Source organism: Schistocerca piceifrons, chromosome X (assembly GCF_021461385.2).
Source record: "Schistocerca piceifrons isolate TAMUIC-IGC-003096 chromosome X, iqSchPice1.1, whole genome shotgun sequence".
Classification (NCBI taxonomy): Eukaryota; Metazoa; Arthropoda; class Insecta; order Orthoptera; family Acrididae; genus Schistocerca; species Schistocerca piceifrons.
Genome location: NC_060149.1, coordinates 635,836,526 through 635,855,821, shown reverse-complemented (window position 1 = coordinate 635,855,821; position 19,296 = coordinate 635,836,526). Strand labels below are relative to the sequence as shown.

The following is a 19,296-nucleotide window of genomic DNA, read 5'->3' as shown; positions in this document are numbered from 1 at the left end:
CCTCTATAAATGAATGAAAGTGGAAGAACTCCCAATACCAACTGAGAAACAGAAAATTTTCTCAATAAGTAAACAATCTTTATATCAATTAAATGGCATACTCAAGCTACTGTCCCTATCTTTATTCCACAGAACAATGTATCTTCTATAGGGTTACAAAAATGGAAAAAAATCAAATGTTTTGAATGTAAATGACCTGTCAACAGAAACCAATGATAATGTGATTACATAAGGGATTCAAAATTGGATGTTCTCATATTTGAAAATAATATATTTAATATAGCAATTTAAATCCTTTGGCAGAAAGAAAGGAAGCAACATTACTGTATAAGTCAATGATTAAGTTATTGAGACTGTGCACACAAGCTCAAATATATCAAACATGGTGAGGAATTGGGTCATGTCCTTTACAAAGGATTATCCTAGCATTTCCCCCAACTGATTCAGGAAAACAATGGAAAACCTACATTTAGTGGGCCAAAGAGGGGCTTAAGCTTCCACTAAATCCTCTGAGGCATCATGCACATTTTCCATCTACCAGGCACAACATGTGTGAGTTTTGTTATGGATTTATGTGCATACACTTTGTTTAAGCAAAAATTATTACAAGCAGCATTGTGAGGAAAACAGCATCATGGCAAGTAAAAGACATTAAAATTAATGATTTAGTCATCCAGTGCAATATTGCTTGGAACTTACCTGTTTGTGGGCAAACCTCAAATTCCTCATATCTTTGCAGAAAACTTCTATTCCATAGGAATTTTCACCCCTACTGGAGGCTCCTCCAACCTTTTCAATGCGGCTGACCTGTAATTTTACATACACAGATTGAACAGAATTGTACCAATGACATTTAAGTAGATCATAACTGTGGTACTGTACATAGTAATCTCTGATCATGTATGCTATCAAGAAAATTATATCCAGGAAGTACACAGTTATTTCTGAATGTTGTCTGTATGCCTGGCCAGACAAGGGTCAAACTGATTTACCATTAACACATCATCCCATCAACCTTTAACACTGTCTTACACTTTCTTGTACATAACTTAAATTGCACTGATAAGATCAATAAATCACTTCTGTCATCTGGAGTACCACTAGCTCCAATGATAAAAGTTTCTCCAAATGAGGTGAGGGGAGAAAATGGGCGGGAGATTAAAATTCATTAATCCTTGTGTAGATAAGAACCTTGAGAATGAACTTATGCACGAAGTTCAGTTAGTATTTAGAGACCCTTATCAAATTTTTTTCTCATTAGAGAAACAGTTTTTGTAAATAGTTTAAGTGCACCCACACAACTTCAGCTCACTATTCTTTAGTGTACGCAATTCTTACCGAGCGAGGTGGCGCAGTGGTTAGCACACTGGACTCGCATTCGGGAGGACGACGGTTCAATCCCGTCTCCAGCCTTCCTGATTTAGGTTTTCCGTGATTTCCCTAAATCGTTTCAGGCAAATGCTGGGATGGTTCCTTTGAAAGGGCACAGCCGATTTCCTTCCCAATCCTTCCCTAACCCGAGCTTGCGCTCCGTCTCTAATGACCTCGTTGTCGACGGGACGTTAAACACACTAACCACCACCACCACCACCACGCAATTCTTACAAACTTTTCCTTCGTGTTTCATAAATTTTAAGTAGTTTCTGTCCTTTGTGAGGGATAGTGGCAACCTCGGGGATATGAGTACACAAATTAATCCAACTTCAACCACCAGAATGCAAACCTGTGTTATATAATGCAGAAGTTTTCGCCATGCAGTTAATATCTGAAATACTATGAGGTATTTTCAAAAAGTGAGAGTAATACAAAATATATACTTGTTATTGAAAGTCTTTTATTGGTGGTTTTAGTTTCCTAAAAACCTACTTCAGTGTTCCACATGATTGCTGTTCACTTCTAAGCACTTTTCGTAATAATGCACTACCTCCTTCAACCCGACTGCATGACAGTCTCTGCTTGGGAATTTAACCACTTTGGCGAAGTTGAACTGAATTGCATCGCTACATTGGCTGTTTTGATTCTGCTTTGGTGTAGGACATCCACATCTTTTCACCCATAACAATGTAGTAAAGAAAATCTTTTGCATTTTGCCAACAACAGTCAAGATCGACTCCTCTATTAGACAGTCTTTGCTCTACATGCCTTGTCACAGTCCACGCAGCTTCCCCCATCAGAGGTTCGAGTCCTCCCTCGGGCATAGGTGCGTGTGTTGTCCTTCGTGTAAGCTAGACTAAGTAGTGTGTAAGCTTAGGGACTGATGACCTCAGCAGTTTGGTCCCATATGGCCTTACCACAAATTTCCTCTTTTTTTTTTGCATACAATCTATAGTACTTCTAGTATCTACCTTACACATAATTTGTGGTACCCGAGTTTTTCATGACAACTGTATTACTTTTGGTACATATAACATGAGGAAAGTCATCAGCCTGAGTACCTCCGTCAATCACTGATCATATGGTTGTTGGTCGACTTGTTGAAAAATTTCATTGGTCTGAATAATGGACCTGCCGCTCAGCTTTCCAACACTTTTAAAATCAACATCATTGTCTAACCTTTCCATCGCTCACTGCTGTAGGTTCATAAACTCAGCATAACTTCTGGTGATACAAAAAACTTTTTAAAAATATAATCAAATTACAGCACATACTTCACAACTGGCAGAACCAATAACTTTCAAATTTCCATTGGTGTTTGCTTTCACTGATACACAAATAACTTTTATTTCTTATTAACAATCAAGACGACAACTTGTGTGTCTTCACGAACGATCTAGAGATGGTGCCACATATGTGCAACTTCGTTCTGAGCCTACAACATCCACACACGACGTATGTTCCAAGAGTTTATGGCCTGACCACATTTTTAAAGTTGTAAAAATAAAATAATGATGATATTTTTCAATTTAATCACACTGTACTTCAATAAACTTTCCACATCTGTGAATTAATGGAATTAACAACTCTATGACTTTTAAAAATGTAATTGGATTCTTTATTGGCAAACTGTCCCATTACAGCAGCTTTCACTACTTCATCTTATTTCTTTCTTCTAAGAGTTTTCTTCTTTTTGGAGAAGAGATATTAGTCACTTGAGGCTTGATCTGGACTAAAGGGTGTGTGGTCGATCTCCTGGAAGCCACATTCCTTTACTGCAGCCTTAGCAATTTCCACCACGTGCACCAGCACATTGTCATGGAGAGGATTAACATCATGTGACACAACCTTCCTTGCCTTTTTAGTCTGATGGAGTCAGGTAATTTGTGCAGAAGTGAAGCTTAGTTTTATGCATTCACAGTGGCATTCCTTTCTTTGAAATCAACTACGAGAATTCCTCTGGAATCCCAGAAGATTGTTGCCATGAACTCCTTTGTGGACTGAGTGATCTTTGCCTTTCTTGGTGGAGCTTCACCTGATTTAAGCCATTCGAGAGTGTCTTTTTTTCGATGTAGGATCATAATAAAGAAATGTAGTTTCATCCCCTGTAACAATGGATTCCAGTCTTCTTTCTGGTTGCCACTTCAAAGCTCCAAAAACTTGGTTTAACAAGTGACGCACTGCTCCTTCTGCACTGCAGAGAGAAGTCTGGGCACCCACTGTGCACTGACCTTTTTCAAGTGCAAATGATCACCCATGATCTGGGAAAGGTTGTTTTAGATAACCCTAACCTTGCAACAATTTCCTTGAGTTTCAACTGCCTGTCACTCACACTTCACTTTCAACAATAGCGATGGTTTCCTCAATCACCAATTCAACAGGTCAAGCAACATGTAGATCATCATCAATGCTCTCTCCGCCTAGACTAAACTGTTTAGACCATTCCTTTACTGTGGAAAATGAAGGGAAAACATCACCATAAACACCATCCAAATGGACTTTTATTTCGGCTGGTGCAAGCAATTCTTTTGTCAGGAACTTTTATCACTGCACGTTACTCGATTTGATCCATTGAAGCACACAACGTCTTACTTGAATGAGTGTCACCATTCGATGGAAACTAGTAGCTGGCTGCAATTCATGCGTCCATCTACTGACAGATGTTGCCAGCTCCCCTCCAAGGTGTTTTAACATTCTCACTGGTATTTAAGGTCAGGATGGAAACTTATGGAACCTACCTCATATTATAAAAGTGCACGTATTTATGTTCCACATATCTTACAAAACAACTTTAGTGATTTAAATCACATTTAGTACACATATCACAGATCACTTACTGCCTGGAAAGAGCCACTGTGAGCGGGGAGTGGGGGGAGGGAGGGAACAACCTACCTCTCAAAGGGGCAAGGATACATGTAAAAAAGCAGCATAGCTCAAGACACGAAAATTCATCTAGTATTTGAGGATGACAGCACTTAGTGAATTGCAAACAAATTTATACATATTTTCAAACCTTTATGAGACACTTTCTCGCTAACACCCAACACAAAATGATGTGATGAAAAAAGTTTATCACTTACGACATTTTCCCCTGTTCATACAGCAAACTGTCGCAACAGGAATTACTTTATAATGTATTAATTCTTTATTAATAATTCTGTTCGCAATGCATTTTGCAGACAGTATTCACATATACCATTTAATGTATCTGCAAAAATATATCGCTGTAAAACACATAGTTCAGCAGATATGATGTCAAACACTAAGCTCCATAAGAAAAAAAATTTCCAGGGAGAAATTTGCTAGAGATACAAGTGAACTACATGGGCAAATTTGAGTGAAATATGTTGAATATATGTGACATGCATATGTCGGCAAAGCCGTGGGTAGAGAGCTCTTCCTAAACCCCTCAACTGATGTCAACAAAATTTGGTACACTTATTACTTACTATTTGGAAAGAGATACTGTGGGGGTAAGAACCAGCATCCTCCTATTCGGGTTGGGGTGATAAGCCTGTCAGACACAGCACAAAGGTCCTGTAGCAAAATGGGCTGCTCTTCTTTATATCATCTCTATTTTCTCTCTCTCTTGGTACATATCCCAGACTTATGAGTAATATTCAGTATCAGTCAAACGAGTGTTTTGTAAGCCACTTCCTCTGGTGGGAGACTGTATTTCAAGAGGATTTTTCCAATGAATCTCAATTATGGCATCCATCTTACTTGTGACTAATTTTATGTGGTCGTTCCTGTTCAAATCGCCTGTACACATACTGTTAAACATTTTATGGAAGTAACTACTTCAAGTGATTGTTCTCCAATCATGTAATCACACAACAAAGGATCTTTCTATGTCTATGTATTTGCAATATGTTAAATTTGTTTATGTTGAGAGTCAACTGCCACTCCCTGCACCAAGCGTTGATCCTCTGCATTCCTGCAGTTCACTACAATTTTCTACCATTCCTCTGTTGAGCAATTTCTGTTGCTTTTCTATCCCTTGATAGATGCCTGTTATTTTGTCATGTGTGTGACTGTTTAAAGGAGGAATTACAGTGAAATCTTCCTGTGAAACACTTATGGAAAACGACTTTCAGTATTTTGGTCTTTCCCGAGTCATCCTCTGTTTAAATACCATTGTGGTCACAGAGTGTCTGGACAGATGGTGTTGATTTATTTGCTGATTCAACATTAGACTAAAACTTCTTGCAATTTCCTGTAAATTTGGTAGATAGGATTTTAATTTCAAATTCAGTGGGAGCTTCATGTGTGGCTTTCATTATGTTATTGACTTCATTTTTTGTTTGTTTGTTTGTCTGTCTGTGAGGCTTTGGCTGCATTTAAATTTGAAGTGAATATCTCTTTGCTTTTTTAGCAGCTTTCTAACATGGTTATCAAACCATGGTGGTCTTTCCATCCCTCACACTTTTGCTCAGCACATACCTGTCTGAAGTGTATTGTATAATGCTCTTAAACATTGTCCACTGTTATTCAACATTGTCAGTGCCGGAGATGAAATTCTCACACTGACCTGTCAGGTAATCTGAAATCTGTCTCTTGTCATTCTTGCTAAACAGAAGGATCTTCTTGCCTTTCCATGTATATCAAACAATGGCAAATCCAGGGTGGAATGTAACAATATTATGAAAAGGAAAGTTTTAGAGCTGCATTCAGTGATACTATTATGGCCTTGAGATCACAGATTCCTTGTTGTATGCTCTGTCGAAAAGAACAGATCTGTTTGTCATCAGCAGGTGTAAGAGGTTATCTTAATGAGTTTCTTCTCTGATAAACTTCTGAAGATACTTTTCAGATAAGGTAAATGATTGTCTGTCCTTACAACTGCCCTAATCACCCAAGTCTGCCAGTCTACAGCTGGTAGATGAAATCTCTGTCTAAAGCTATAACATGACCAGGAAATTTAAGTGAAATATTCTCCAAGTTTCCCCTCAGATGTTCCGCCACTACTGCTGCAGAGGCAGGGGTTCTATAGAATCATCCGATGCCCATATCTGATCCACTCTTATCTTCACCCAAGTTATTTCACATTCTAAATCTTCATAATTCTCACTAGATTTTATCATTTTTTTTATTCCTATAAACATGCCTAAATAATCAATGTTTAGCCTATCTTTACAAAATATATTGCAACTGGAATTTAGAATTTGGTTTCAGCTAGAAATCTGTCCCTAGTATTACAAGGCCACTGTTATCATTTATAAGTGAGACTAATTCTGGGACATTTTCATACACACTTCTGTTAACTAATGCTACATTAACATTCTGTTTCTCTGATCTGCCATAACAAGTACTACCTTGTTGGACAAAGAATGCACCTTATCGGGCCTGTGGAGGAATTTCTCTACCCTACAAAACCCACTTGTGCTCACCACATATACTCTGCTACCTTAGTAGCATATAGCGCGTGCCTGACACATTGGAGGGAGGGGGTGTCCTATATTATTCTATCTGATAATGGAGGTCGAGTAATCGACATCCAAGACAGTCACAGAATTGTCTAAGTTGATGGTTTAAGCCTTCCAATTGGCTTCAAACCAGAGGACTGCGATCAGTGCTGGGAACAATGCTACAAAGCAATAGCTCAGCTTCCACCTCACAAACAAGGTTAGCCACATTCACCAAATCAGCCAGCCGCACTTAGGAACCGAGAATGGCCTCTGAACCCAGCAGCAGGTGACAGTCGTGCCACAGGGGACAGCCGTAAGACTGATACGCACTTTTGCACTCTGCCCAGAGATTCACACCACCACCTCCCTTCCCCAATCACCATAAGGTAAGTGTCAACTGGTTAGGATGTGCATATCTGACTGTGCAGTGGCATTGGGGATCCCATGCGACACTACGCATTCCAAATGTGCTGAAGCATCATCTCGGATGCCCCAACACCACTGCAGCCTGAAGCCTGTTGACCATGTCCAACACAATTTCCAACTGTCTAACAAACAGTGGTCAATACACTCTTGTATCAGTGTACAGGTGCAATACCTATCCACATTTCATCAGTCTTTGTCTATATCTCAAGTAATGTAACACTAATCCAAGAAGTGGCTGTGTGAAATCTTAAGTTTTGCTGATATGCTACCTCTAGTCTATGCTACATTAAACAGTCAGTTCACATAAAGATACTGCACTCGGATTTATACAAAAAACTTGAACAAAGTCAGTAAACACTAGGCTAGACAGAAAATACACTGAGCATATCGTGAATCATATACATTTTTTAATATCATTGATGTTGCATCAAAATACTGATGAGCAAATTATGATTCTATATATATACTGTCTACTAGGCAAAACTTGGTCTGAGAATGGACATAAAGCCTACAATTTCTTTTTAACATACTGAACCATCTGCAAAATTATTTTCCATGTAAGTTCTACTTCCGGAAGTGACTACTGTCTGAATGCACACAAAAACTCTGAAAACATAAAAACAAATATATAGGGTGTGTTGGTTTTTCCCACTCTTCTCATGTACAGCAACTACCCGATTGCACTTCATTTCCACCTTTAAAAGAAAGAAGGCGTAAGATGCTGCGACCCAGGACAACATCACAAGAAGGAAATGCGAAACTCTAAGTAAAGACGTTTTTTCATCCCTTTTACAGCACTCACATCATAAAATATTTGGATCATGTTTCAGATGGTATCATGTTTCAGAAAATGTGGCATTTTTCCATTCAGGAGCTACTGTTGCACCAACATCTTCCGAGTGGATTTCACAACCCGTGGGCACTACAGCTAGCCAGCTGCCTGCGTCGTTCTGATGCACGGGCCAGAAATGAGCTGAAGTGACACGATTAAGCCACCAGTCTGGTGTAGTGGAGCATCTGTTCACCTCATGCTGCAATTGTTTTGGTACCTATAATTGCTAGAAGTGCGTCCTAGTCATAATAAAACCTGGATGAGCATGTACAAACACTGCCTGCTCTAGACTAAAATAGAACTGCTTCACATCAGCTGCTGACCCAATATGGATCATTCAGCCTCATCTACAACTAGCCACTGGTCTATGGCCTGCACTTAGACCTTGTATTGCTAGGGCTTCAACTGGTGCCTTCCAGCTTGGGCCTCCATGTTGCCATCAACTGATTCCTGGGTGTCTCCAAGGGGTCCGAGATTTGCAGTTGGTGCCTGGGTACACCTCACACCTGACCTATTGAGAACTGTGGGCTGACCGTTACACACAAGTCTCTGCTGTGGGTGAGATGCCTGACGTAGCCATGCACTCACCAAGTGGATTCTGCTAAACCTCTACTGCAGCCACTATCATGCCTGCCGCCTTCAAGCTGGTTGCCACCATGCATTGCTCCCCATTTCAATGAGATGAGCTCCACCGCCCCAGGTCAACATGGGCCCACTGAGACACTAATTTTGACAGCTGTACGAGTCCCCGGTAAATAAAATATGATGCCGATACCACTGCATGTCTTATTTCACGACCACAGAGATACTGGTTCTTCACACCTGCCACCGAGCACTTTACGATGTCAATGAGTATCGCGGATCATCCTGGCGCCATAGTACTACCAAATAGGTATGGTGATGTTCAATTCATCTCTATTACATTCAATAATATCTTACACAAAAGAGAGAACAAATTTATGGCAAGAACACACATTATCAAGAAAAGTTACATTTTCCTTCTTGCGAAAGCATTTCCATAGAAGACCTTTAATCTCCAGTCACAACACTGAAGAAACATTTTATATCCAACAACAACAAAGATAGCAAAAAACCTGGACTAAAATGCCATAAGAAGTTTTGGGCAATACTTCCAACAACACAGCCTAGGCCTCACAGAGTATAAACTCTTAATTTCAATCATTTCTAATCTCACCTCACTTAAAAGAAAGAAAAGGATGCCCTTACTGACTGAAGCATTTCAGACAATATTCACTTTAAATAGCTACGCTATGAATGTACCCATCCAATGTCATAAATGATCTGGAAACTGTACATACCACAAAAGTTTTAATTTACAATCACTTCTGCACTGATAAAATAAAGAATGCAATGCTGTTTCTAATGAACCACTGAATGCCGACTGTCATATCGCTCCACGAAAAACACAACGATTACAAGGACAACTATTCCCCACAATCTTTAGCTGATGTGCTGAGAGAGGGACAGCAATCTAAGGAGCAGTGATGACTGTTTACAAATTCTACTTTCTTTTCCACAACTCAACACTTTGCCTTTTCCTCATAATCTCTGTTTATTTCTCATACAGGACTTTTCACCAGAATAATGCTGCTTTATTAATTAATAGGATAAACATGTCAGTATTCTTTTTTTCCCCTGAACATTTCAGATTTAATTATGCATCCACGATAGCTGTGGTAGAAAACAGAAGCATACACATTTTCCTCATATGCAGCACATAAAATAAAATTGAGCAGTGAATAATACTTCTCCATTGCATCACATTTCAAACACAAATAAATCTTTACAAACTAATTCTGGTGACAAGAAACTCAAGTTTTGTAACATGACTATAACAGTTATTTATTTGCACCATAAAAGTTTTGACCACGTGGCCATTATCAATTGGCATACTGCAAAACAATAATAAACCATAGGATGTACATACAGAACAGCCTTAAATGGCAACTAAATTAGGAAAAAATGTCAAAAATGACGTATTACTTACACTGGGCTTTAGCTAAGATCAAAAATCTAAAAATCTTCTGACACATATACGTAGTCATCGTACCTGTACGTTGGGTTTTTTAACTGAAGAACGTGTATACATTAAGTGAGAGCAAGGCTATGTACACCATGAAAAGGGCATAAATTACATATACTGTTACTGTTGGTAACATTTTCAACATAAACTGCACCAAATCACTACTCTCATACACCGTTTACAGTATCAGAAAACTTTTAGATTTTGATATGTGCTTAAGCACAGAGTGAGTAATATGTTATTTTAGACATTTTTCATAATATAACAGCCACATCTATGGCACAATGTTAATGCCTTTCTACATATACACACACTCCATGTTTTTATTTAATTTTTTATGTTTTTGCAGTATACCATTTGATAATGGTCACATTGCCAAAACTGCAATAGTACAAATAAATAACTCTTAAAGTCAAAGAAAACTAGGTCATTTACAAAATTTTACATGATAATAAATCCCAATCATGAAATGTTAATAAGAAACCCAATAGTTACTGTATCTTTACTAACCACTCCCAGTGGCACATCAACCACGTATGGTGTCTCTCGGTCCATGCTGCGGAAATACAGCTTGTAATTTGTTACAGAAAGAACCCCTCTCGCAGGTCCACTGTATGGACATAAATATGTCACTTCCCTTGCCACACCCTGGACTTTCTCTCCAGGCAACAGTGGAGGATCATCAGGACGAGAAGGTGGTCCTGTTTCAGCTACATTCACCTACAATAAAAAGTAACAATTACTCCATCTTTAACATACAAAATAACATCATATATTACACTGTGTGTCCACAACTGGCCACAGACCATTGCTACTTTCTTTAAATGTTCCAAACAGCTTCAATCTGGCAAGTAGTGAAGCTGAAATATTGTGGTTTTGAGACTGTGGACCAGTAAAATATTAGAGTCAAGGGTCTGCACAAAGTACCCGAACATTGTGTGAAAGGTATAACCATGGAGTATTTGTATAAGTTCTTACTGCACTTATAAGACTCAATATAACCTCACAGTCACCTCAGACACTGTTGCAAGATATCACTAATGCTTATCACTAAAACAGTTATGCAAGTGATTCCTTGTATCTACTGATGACTATGCTCATGGTTTAAGTCAAAGCGCTTAGAGGATTGAATAAAACATAGAATCATATTTTTCCATTTTGGTTGCGTGTCAACAGCATTTTAGCATATAAGAAATATGCTATCAGTGTGTCCTAGAAGCACAACCCCCAGGATGGCTGTAATGGAATGTTATTCTCTGTGGCAGTGAAGGTGATGGGCATCATGCACTCCATGTGGCTACTGTAAGTACATTAATTCAGTTAAAAATCACAATTTTCATAGTCAAATAGTGTGCTCAACAATGTGTAGATACCATCAACTAGCTCTAACTGCAATAAATGATAAATGGATTGATAACATAACAGATCACAATGACATCTGGAAAGCCATATCCATATCTATCTGTCAATTACTGGGGTGGGGAGGGTGTGTGTGTGTGGGGGGGGGGGGCGGGGGGGGGGGGGGAGCGAGCAGAAACTATCTAGCCACTTGCTGTGTACACACACACACACACACACACACACACACACACACACACTCTCTCTCTCTCTCTCTCTCTCTCTCTCTCTCTCTCTCTCTCTCTCTTCCATCTTATGCTCAAAGCATATAGTACATCAACTGGACGATGAGACATAGTGAACACTGATTTTTACTTATGGCTTAATACATGTGGGTTGAAAAGGATGTGAGGCAACAGGTCCTCCTTGTAGTTAGTGTTTATTTTAAGCCAGTGAGTTACTCTCTCTTAGTGAATGTTCACAGATTATAGAGTAAGACACTTCTAACATCTGGCTGCATGCTTCATGGACAAGGGGTACAGTGATATGTAAATCAGGCAAGAAAATGAGCCAACCTTCTGGTCCTGAATTGTGGTCTAAGGATTTTATACACACTGTATTTCAAAACGATTCATCCAGTTTCACAACACTATATGTTCTACATGAGTGAAGACAAAAATTTGGAGTGGATTTTAACTAATGCACTAAAATTAAAAGTTCATGTTGGCATCAGTTGTGAGTTGTTGGTTCATGTGGTTCCCAGTGGGAGTCTCCCTGCTGCAGGTACCTCATTTATAAATCAATTACAAATCTTCACTGTATGACTGGTTTTATGATCAGCCAATAATAACTTTGTTGTACCAGTGCACCTCCATGGAATCAAATAGTTCTTGTGAAAATGAAAACTTTGTAGTCATACGAAGATGTTAAATTCATCCTAAGTTTGTATTTTCACTCATGCTGAAGACAGTTTTGTGATATTTGATGAATCTTTTTGAAACACCCTGTACACATTGCACAGAGGTGAGGGTACTCACCTCACCCCACACATCATATACTGAACTATCAGAGATGCTGTCAAGGAGGATATATGTACCTCAACTACCGATATTAGCAACATCCATAAAACTTCCTGGCAGATTAAAATGGTGTGCACGACTAAGACTCGAACTCGGGACCACTGCCTTTCGCAGGCAAGTGCTCCACCAACTGAGTTACCCAAGCACGACTCACTACCCGGCCACGGAGCTTTAATTCTGGCAGTACCCCGTTTCCTACCTTCCAAACTTCACAGGAGCTCTTCTGAGAGGCACATGGTTTTAATCTGCCAGGAAGTTTCATATCGGTTCACACACTGCTACAGAGTGGAAATTTCATTCTGGGAACAGCCATCAACTGCCAACAGCTGTGGAGTGGTCACAAACCACCTACAACATGTACAGGGTGTTACAGAGCCTGTACAGTATCCACATCCTAAAAGCCATGGAAGTGAAAAGGAGCTCAGTGAGTTTATGAATTAAGTGGGAGTTTGAGTGTAACTTAAGTGTCTTGACAATTTTTTTTTAGGTTACTTCTCCTTCAGTTCCATGCATATCACTGACTTACTGAATTTAGCCAAAAATAAATTCTCTTGAGGATGAAAGTTGCTCCAGACAAAAAGGAACAGCTGTCATCGAGGAAAATGTCTTTCGTATCTAGAACATGATTTGAAAGGTAATTTTCTTCATCTATCTGCATTTTCAGTGTACTTTTGTAATTGGATTAGATACCATTTCTAAGATCTTATCAGGTACTTGACAAAATGATATTACATAAATATAACTTTTTTGAGTGCGTTTGATTGGTCTGTAAAGAACAAGTTTTTTGCTTTCTGTAGTATTTAACATGCCTGGAAGTGTTCTGAGCAGCAAATAACTTTTCTGGCTTGATTGTGGTGTTTTGTTGATCTTACACTGTGTAAATGGCATGGTAAACTATTTTTCTAGATATAAAAGTTAAACAAAAATGACCTTACTGATAAAGCCAGGAGGCTGTTAAACAAGATTTCTCTAACTTGAGGCCTATTGTTCAAAATGTGACTGCTGCTGGGCATAATCCTCTTCTATCTAATGCTGATGCATACTTTTAAAACAGCAGAGGAGAATGCATTGCCTGGCCGCAAGCCAATGAAAGATCATCCGACACTGCTATTCTGTGCAAATGCAAGCGGCGATTCGAAAACTTAACTGCTGCTTGTTTACCATTCAGAATCTCCACGAGCCTTCAAGGAGTGTAAAGTTCAGAAAGCAGATAAATGTGATGTTGAGATCCAACAACAAGGCTTGGCTAATGTGCGACCTTTTTTTGTGATTGGATCAATGAAATGTTTACTTTGACGAAAAAATATTTGCCCGAGATGAATCTGCCACTAAATGTCTTGCTTATTATCGACAACTCTCCTGCCCATTCTCCAGGCCTACAAGACCACCTCCTTGAAGTATTTCAATTCATCAGGATCCAATTTCTGCCTCCCAACACCACTCCGTTCCGTTACTCAAGTCTATTGACCAGCACATTATTTCTGACTAAGAAGCTCTACACTAAAGCATTCTTCGAGCATTGCTCCAAGTTCACCGAAGCTACCAATCTCACTCCCAGAGAGTTGCTTCAACATCATTGCCTGCATCAAGATGATCAAAAAGGTGTGGGAAGGGGGGTTACCAAGAGAACTTTCACTTCTGCTTGGAAGCAGCTTTGGCCGGAGTGCATTACTGAATGTGATTCTAGGCATTTGACTCAGCACCTGTGGAGCCTATAGTTGACGAGATTGTGTCTTGGCTCAAGAGCATGGGACTAGAACTGAATAACAATGATATTGATGAGCTTTTGGAAGAGCACAGCCACGAAATGACCACCGAAGATCTTATGGAATTGCAGTGTGTTTCACAGCAGGAAATTATGGGAAGGAGTTCTTCAGAGGAGGAGGAGGAGGAGGAGGAGGAGGAGGAGGTAACAGCAAAACAGCCATCTTCCCACACAATAAGGGAAATGCTGAAAGCACAGAAATCAGTTTCATCGTACATTGAAAATTACCACCCCAATAAAGCAGTGGCTATGTGCGCTACAAATTTATACGACGCTAATCCTGAGTCATATTTTAGCCAAGTGTTGAATAGTCTGTGAAACAGGCGACTATAGATAGCTTCCTAGTGTATATACAGGGTGTTACAAAAAGGTACGGCCAAACTTTCAGGAAACATTCCTCACACACAAAGAAAGAAAATATGTTATGTGCACATGTGTCCGGAAACGCTTACTTTCCATGTTAGAGCTCATTTTATTACTTCTCTTCAAATCACATTAATCATGGAATGGAAACACACAGCAACAGAATGTACCAGCGGGACTTCAAACACTTTGTTACAGGAAATGTTCAAAATGTCCTCCGTTAGCGAGGATACATGCATCCACCCTCTGTCGCATGGAATCCCTGATGCAGCCCTGGAGAATGGCGTATTGTATCACAGCCGTCCACAATACGAGCACGAAGAGTCTCTACATTTGGTACCGGGATTGCGTAGACAAGAGCTTTCAAATGCCATCATAAATGAAAGTCAAGAGGGTTGAGGTCAGGAGAGCGTGGAGGCCATGGAATTGGTCCGCCTCTACCAATCCATCGGTCACCGAATCTGTTGAGAAGCGTAGGACACTTCGACTGAAATGTGCAGGAGCTCCATCGTGCATGAACCACATGTTGTGTCGTACTTGTAAAGGCACATGCTCTAGCAGCACAGGTAGAGTAACCCATATGAAATCATGGCGGTGAATCGAGGAAGTACAGTACATACTGACGAAACTAAAATGAGCTCCAACATGGAAATTAAGCATTTCTGGACACATGTCCACATAACATCTTTTCTTTATTTGTGTGTGAGGAATGTTTCCTGAAAGTTTGGTCATACCTTTTTCTAACACCCTGTATAGGGAAACATTCCACGTGGGAAAAATATATCTAAAAACAAAGATGATTTAACTTACCAAACGAAAGCGTTGGCATGTTGATAGACACACAAACACACACACAAAATTCAAGTTTTCGCAATCAACGGTTGCTTCATCAGGGAAGAGGGAAGGAGAGGGAAAGACGAAAGGATGTGGGTCTTAAGGCAGAGGTTAAGGAGTCACTCCAATCCTGGGAGCGGAAAGACGAAAGGTACCAGACAGCCACAGGGAAATGATGACTTGACCCTACTGTTTCAAAATGTCTCATTATTTTTGAAAGTATAAATAATAAAGTACCTTTAGATAACCTGCTAGTTTCTATCACAAAAAACTGCTGTTGTGCCAGGGAGCTGCTAATGGATACTGCTGGGAGTAAAACAACAGGACCATAAAGGGTTAACACTCACATAAAGAACACAGTGTCAATAACAATTGTGCAATGGGAACTAAGCAAACAAAACATCCACACTAATGATTCTATTGACAAAGCTCTTGTAAGCACAAATAAATCAAATAAAAGACTAGAGGCACATGTACTTTTTCTGGTCTACTGAGCAACTGAAACATGTTATGTGACCCAAAGAGCCTACTTTTATACATTTCCCTCTTGTACATTGTGCCTGCATATCAAGAAATCCAATGAAAGTGTACAACCCAGACTGTGTTCTTTCAACTGGAAACCACAGTGGACATTCTGTTAATAGCTTGGGGATTCATATTGTGGTTTCCAATCTGTTCTACGGCTACGCTGAAACAACAAGTAACTGATAAGATCTATGAACCAATTTAGGTGACTATTTTCATTCAATGGCTTACAGGAAATTCTGCCTTCCACGATGATGTCTCCAATCAAAAGTTGGAAACATCAAAGCTTGGTTTCAGGAATATAAAGGGGACTTCAGGAATTGAATTTAATCATCACTGACCCATGGCAGCCTGTAAGTAATATAAAGGATGTACTAGTCTCTACTGGCTTCTGTCAAGGAACTGGAACAGTATCTTCATGAGAATCTGTATCAAATCGCATTCAGCACTATAGACCAGTTTTTGTATTGATCCCCAGGATTTAGGCAAATTCAGGTAGAGGCAGCCCTTGGGTACGGGTTCCGTTCTAATTAAAAGGGCATCCCCTGTTCAGTTGTGGGTGCTACTCACCTGTGGCAAGCTGGGTGACTGACATTCCCATAATAGTCTCAGTATGGCACAGGGTATCATCATCTACCGTGACTTCCTTTTACAGATAGGTCACAAGTTACATGCCAATTTGTAGTGATGGGATGAGCATGTTGTCTGCTGCATTCTGTGGGGACCAAAGGACAAAAGGGTTGACACTTGGCCCTTGTCTTGGCCTGAAAAATGGCAAGGTGGCGATGTATCAATGCAATTTGAAATGGCGTTTTCTCCCTCCCATGTGATGATTCAGATGCACAAGATTTGGGCACACACTCTTCACATTGTATCGCCAGCCCCATCTGCAAGGATTGTGGATGTCAGTTGGACACAACAGCTCCTTGTACCCCACCCGTCTGTGTCAACTTTGGGGAGCACCACCACCTTGTGTTCACTGAACTGTACAATCTTCGAAAGAGAAAAGAACATCCAAAAATACAAGATGTTTAATCAACTCGGGTATCAGAAGGCCAAGAACAAATGACAGTCCAAATCCTGTATGTACGATGACTACATTTGCTATGGTTATAGTGACATCATTGTTTCTAGCAACAGTGCCCTCGCCCTTCATGCCTTCCACGTTGGGTCTTTTGGACCACTCAACTACACATGCTTCTCTGGTGGTTGGGGGCACTCCTCCTCCTCCTCCTCCTCCTCATTTCCCCATACCCACTTTGAGAATACTGACTCCCTCCCACCATGGATATAGATAACCATCGCTGATCAGAGAAGCAACACCCTCCTCCTGTGTCTCTCACTGGAAAACAATCCCTCAGGACGCTACCCTCCCAGGAGTCTGCTGATATGGATCTTTTAAGAATGAACTGATTGTGAATGAGCATAAGGTGGAGTTTGCACATGTGTTCTGGACTGACTACAGCAAACAAATGCCAACTTGATATGACTTTGGAGGCTGTGGCTGCATGTGTGAGGAAGTCCCTAGATTTTACCACCTGTAGTGTTTATCTCCCTCCCAATGATTAAGTGCCTCTGACCATGTTGTCTGCACTGATTTCTCAGCTCCTCCCACCATTTCTCATTTCAAGTGACTTCAATGCCTATAATCCCTTGTAGGGTGGGACTATGACCACTGGCTGCAGTAAAATTATCGAAACTTTGCTTGCACTACTCAATCTCTGTCACTTTAATATTGGTGCCCCCACAAACCTCACTGTGGCGTATGGATCTTATTTGGCCATTGATCTGTCCATCTGTTGTCTTGGTCTTCTCGCCACCTGAAGACCTGTGTGACAGTAATCATTTTCTGATTGCCCTGTCCCTCCCTTGGCATCACTCTCACCTGTGCATCCACCCACCATGGGCTCTGAAAATCCTGACTGGGATGCCTTTGCCCCTGCTGTCACCCTTAACAGCCCTTTCTCATAGAGGTATCAATGCAGCTGTCCACAACACATCTACAGCCATTCTGTTGGCAACAGTCTTGGTGATCCCCTACTCCTCACCCCCCCCCCCCCCAACCCAACTCCCTCCATCAGAAGACACTATCTTGGTGGGATTTGAAATCACTGTGGTAATTAAGAGATCACAGATGGGATCTCCAGTGCCATGAGTGACATCCACTGATGGAGGATATCATTGTCTTTGAGCAGCTCTGTGCCCAGGTCCGCCACCTAGTGAAAGACAGAAACAAGAATGCTGAGAACAGTATGTTACTACCATTGGACTGTGCAACCTGGTATCACCCTGAATGGTGTTGTCTACACTGACCCAGATGCTGCCACTGAACATTGTGCTCTGCATTAGGCTTGAACCTCTTTGAGAATCACCAGTCTTTATCTCATGTCAAATAACTGTGAGTGGAGCAAATTAACTTACCCTTCACTACACGTCACCTGGAGCCATAGAATATTCCATTCAGTAAGTGGGAATTCCTGTGCCCTTGCCCTTTGGCCTAAAACGGCTCCGGGGCCTGACTGGATCCACAGCCAAACATACAGCTATTGATGGAACTTCCTGGCAGATTAAAAATGTGTGCTGGACCAAGACTCGAATTTGGGACCTTTGCCTTTCACGGACAAGTGCTCTACCATCTGAACTACCTTAGCATGACTCACAACCCATCCTCACAACTTCAGTTCTACCCGTACCTCGTCTCCTATCTTTCAAACTTCACAGAAGCTCTCCTGCAAACCTTGCAGAACTAGCACTCCTTGGAAGAAAGGATATCGCGGAGACATGGCATAGCCACAGCCTAGTGGATGTTTCCTATTGACGGATTGCCAACATCACTTCCTTGCCATTTTCAACCGTATCTGTAGCAAGGGTGAGTTTCCGTCTCTCTGGCGAGAAAGCGTGATCATCCTGGTACTGAAACATATTACACAAACCCTTGAGATGGACAGTTTTGCCCAGTTAGTCACATTAATGTTCCCTGCAAGTTGCTCTAACATATGACGAGCCAGTGGCTGTGTTTGTACTGTGAGTCTCAGGGTATTTTGACCCTGTCCTAGAGTGGTTTTTGTCACTGCCATTTTACTGTTAATCTGATTTTAAGTTTCACCTGTGAAATTGACTTCTTCTAGTCTCTGTGAGGTAGGGCACATTGGCCTTGTCTGTTGTCTGAGGGATTGGACAGGTGGCCATCACCTAATCCGACCCAGGGCCGAATGACTTCCCCTTGCTTGGTGGCTTGGCGTGGCTCCTGCCGTTCCCACCCCTTTAATTCTTATTATCTTACATCTGCTTTTGATTTACATCATCAT

General features: G+C 40.6%; 1 protein-coding gene across 2 annotated transcripts in view; it reads right to left on the bottom strand.

Moving 5' to 3' along the window:
• LOC124722953 (myotubularin-related protein 2) overlaps window positions 1-19,296 on the bottom strand; it is a 184,795-nt gene that overhangs the window by 135,302 nt on the left and 30,197 nt on the right. For both annotated transcript variants that reach the window (XM_047248119.1, XM_047248120.1), the window contains 2 exons: window positions 10,595-10,804; window positions 700-807 (listed from right to left, as the gene is read on the bottom strand). In XM_047248119.1, coding sequence (XP_047104075.1) covers window positions 700-807; window positions 10,595-10,804 — 318 coding nt within the window. The remainder of the gene's footprint in view (window positions 1-699; window positions 808-10,594; window positions 10,805-19,296) is intronic.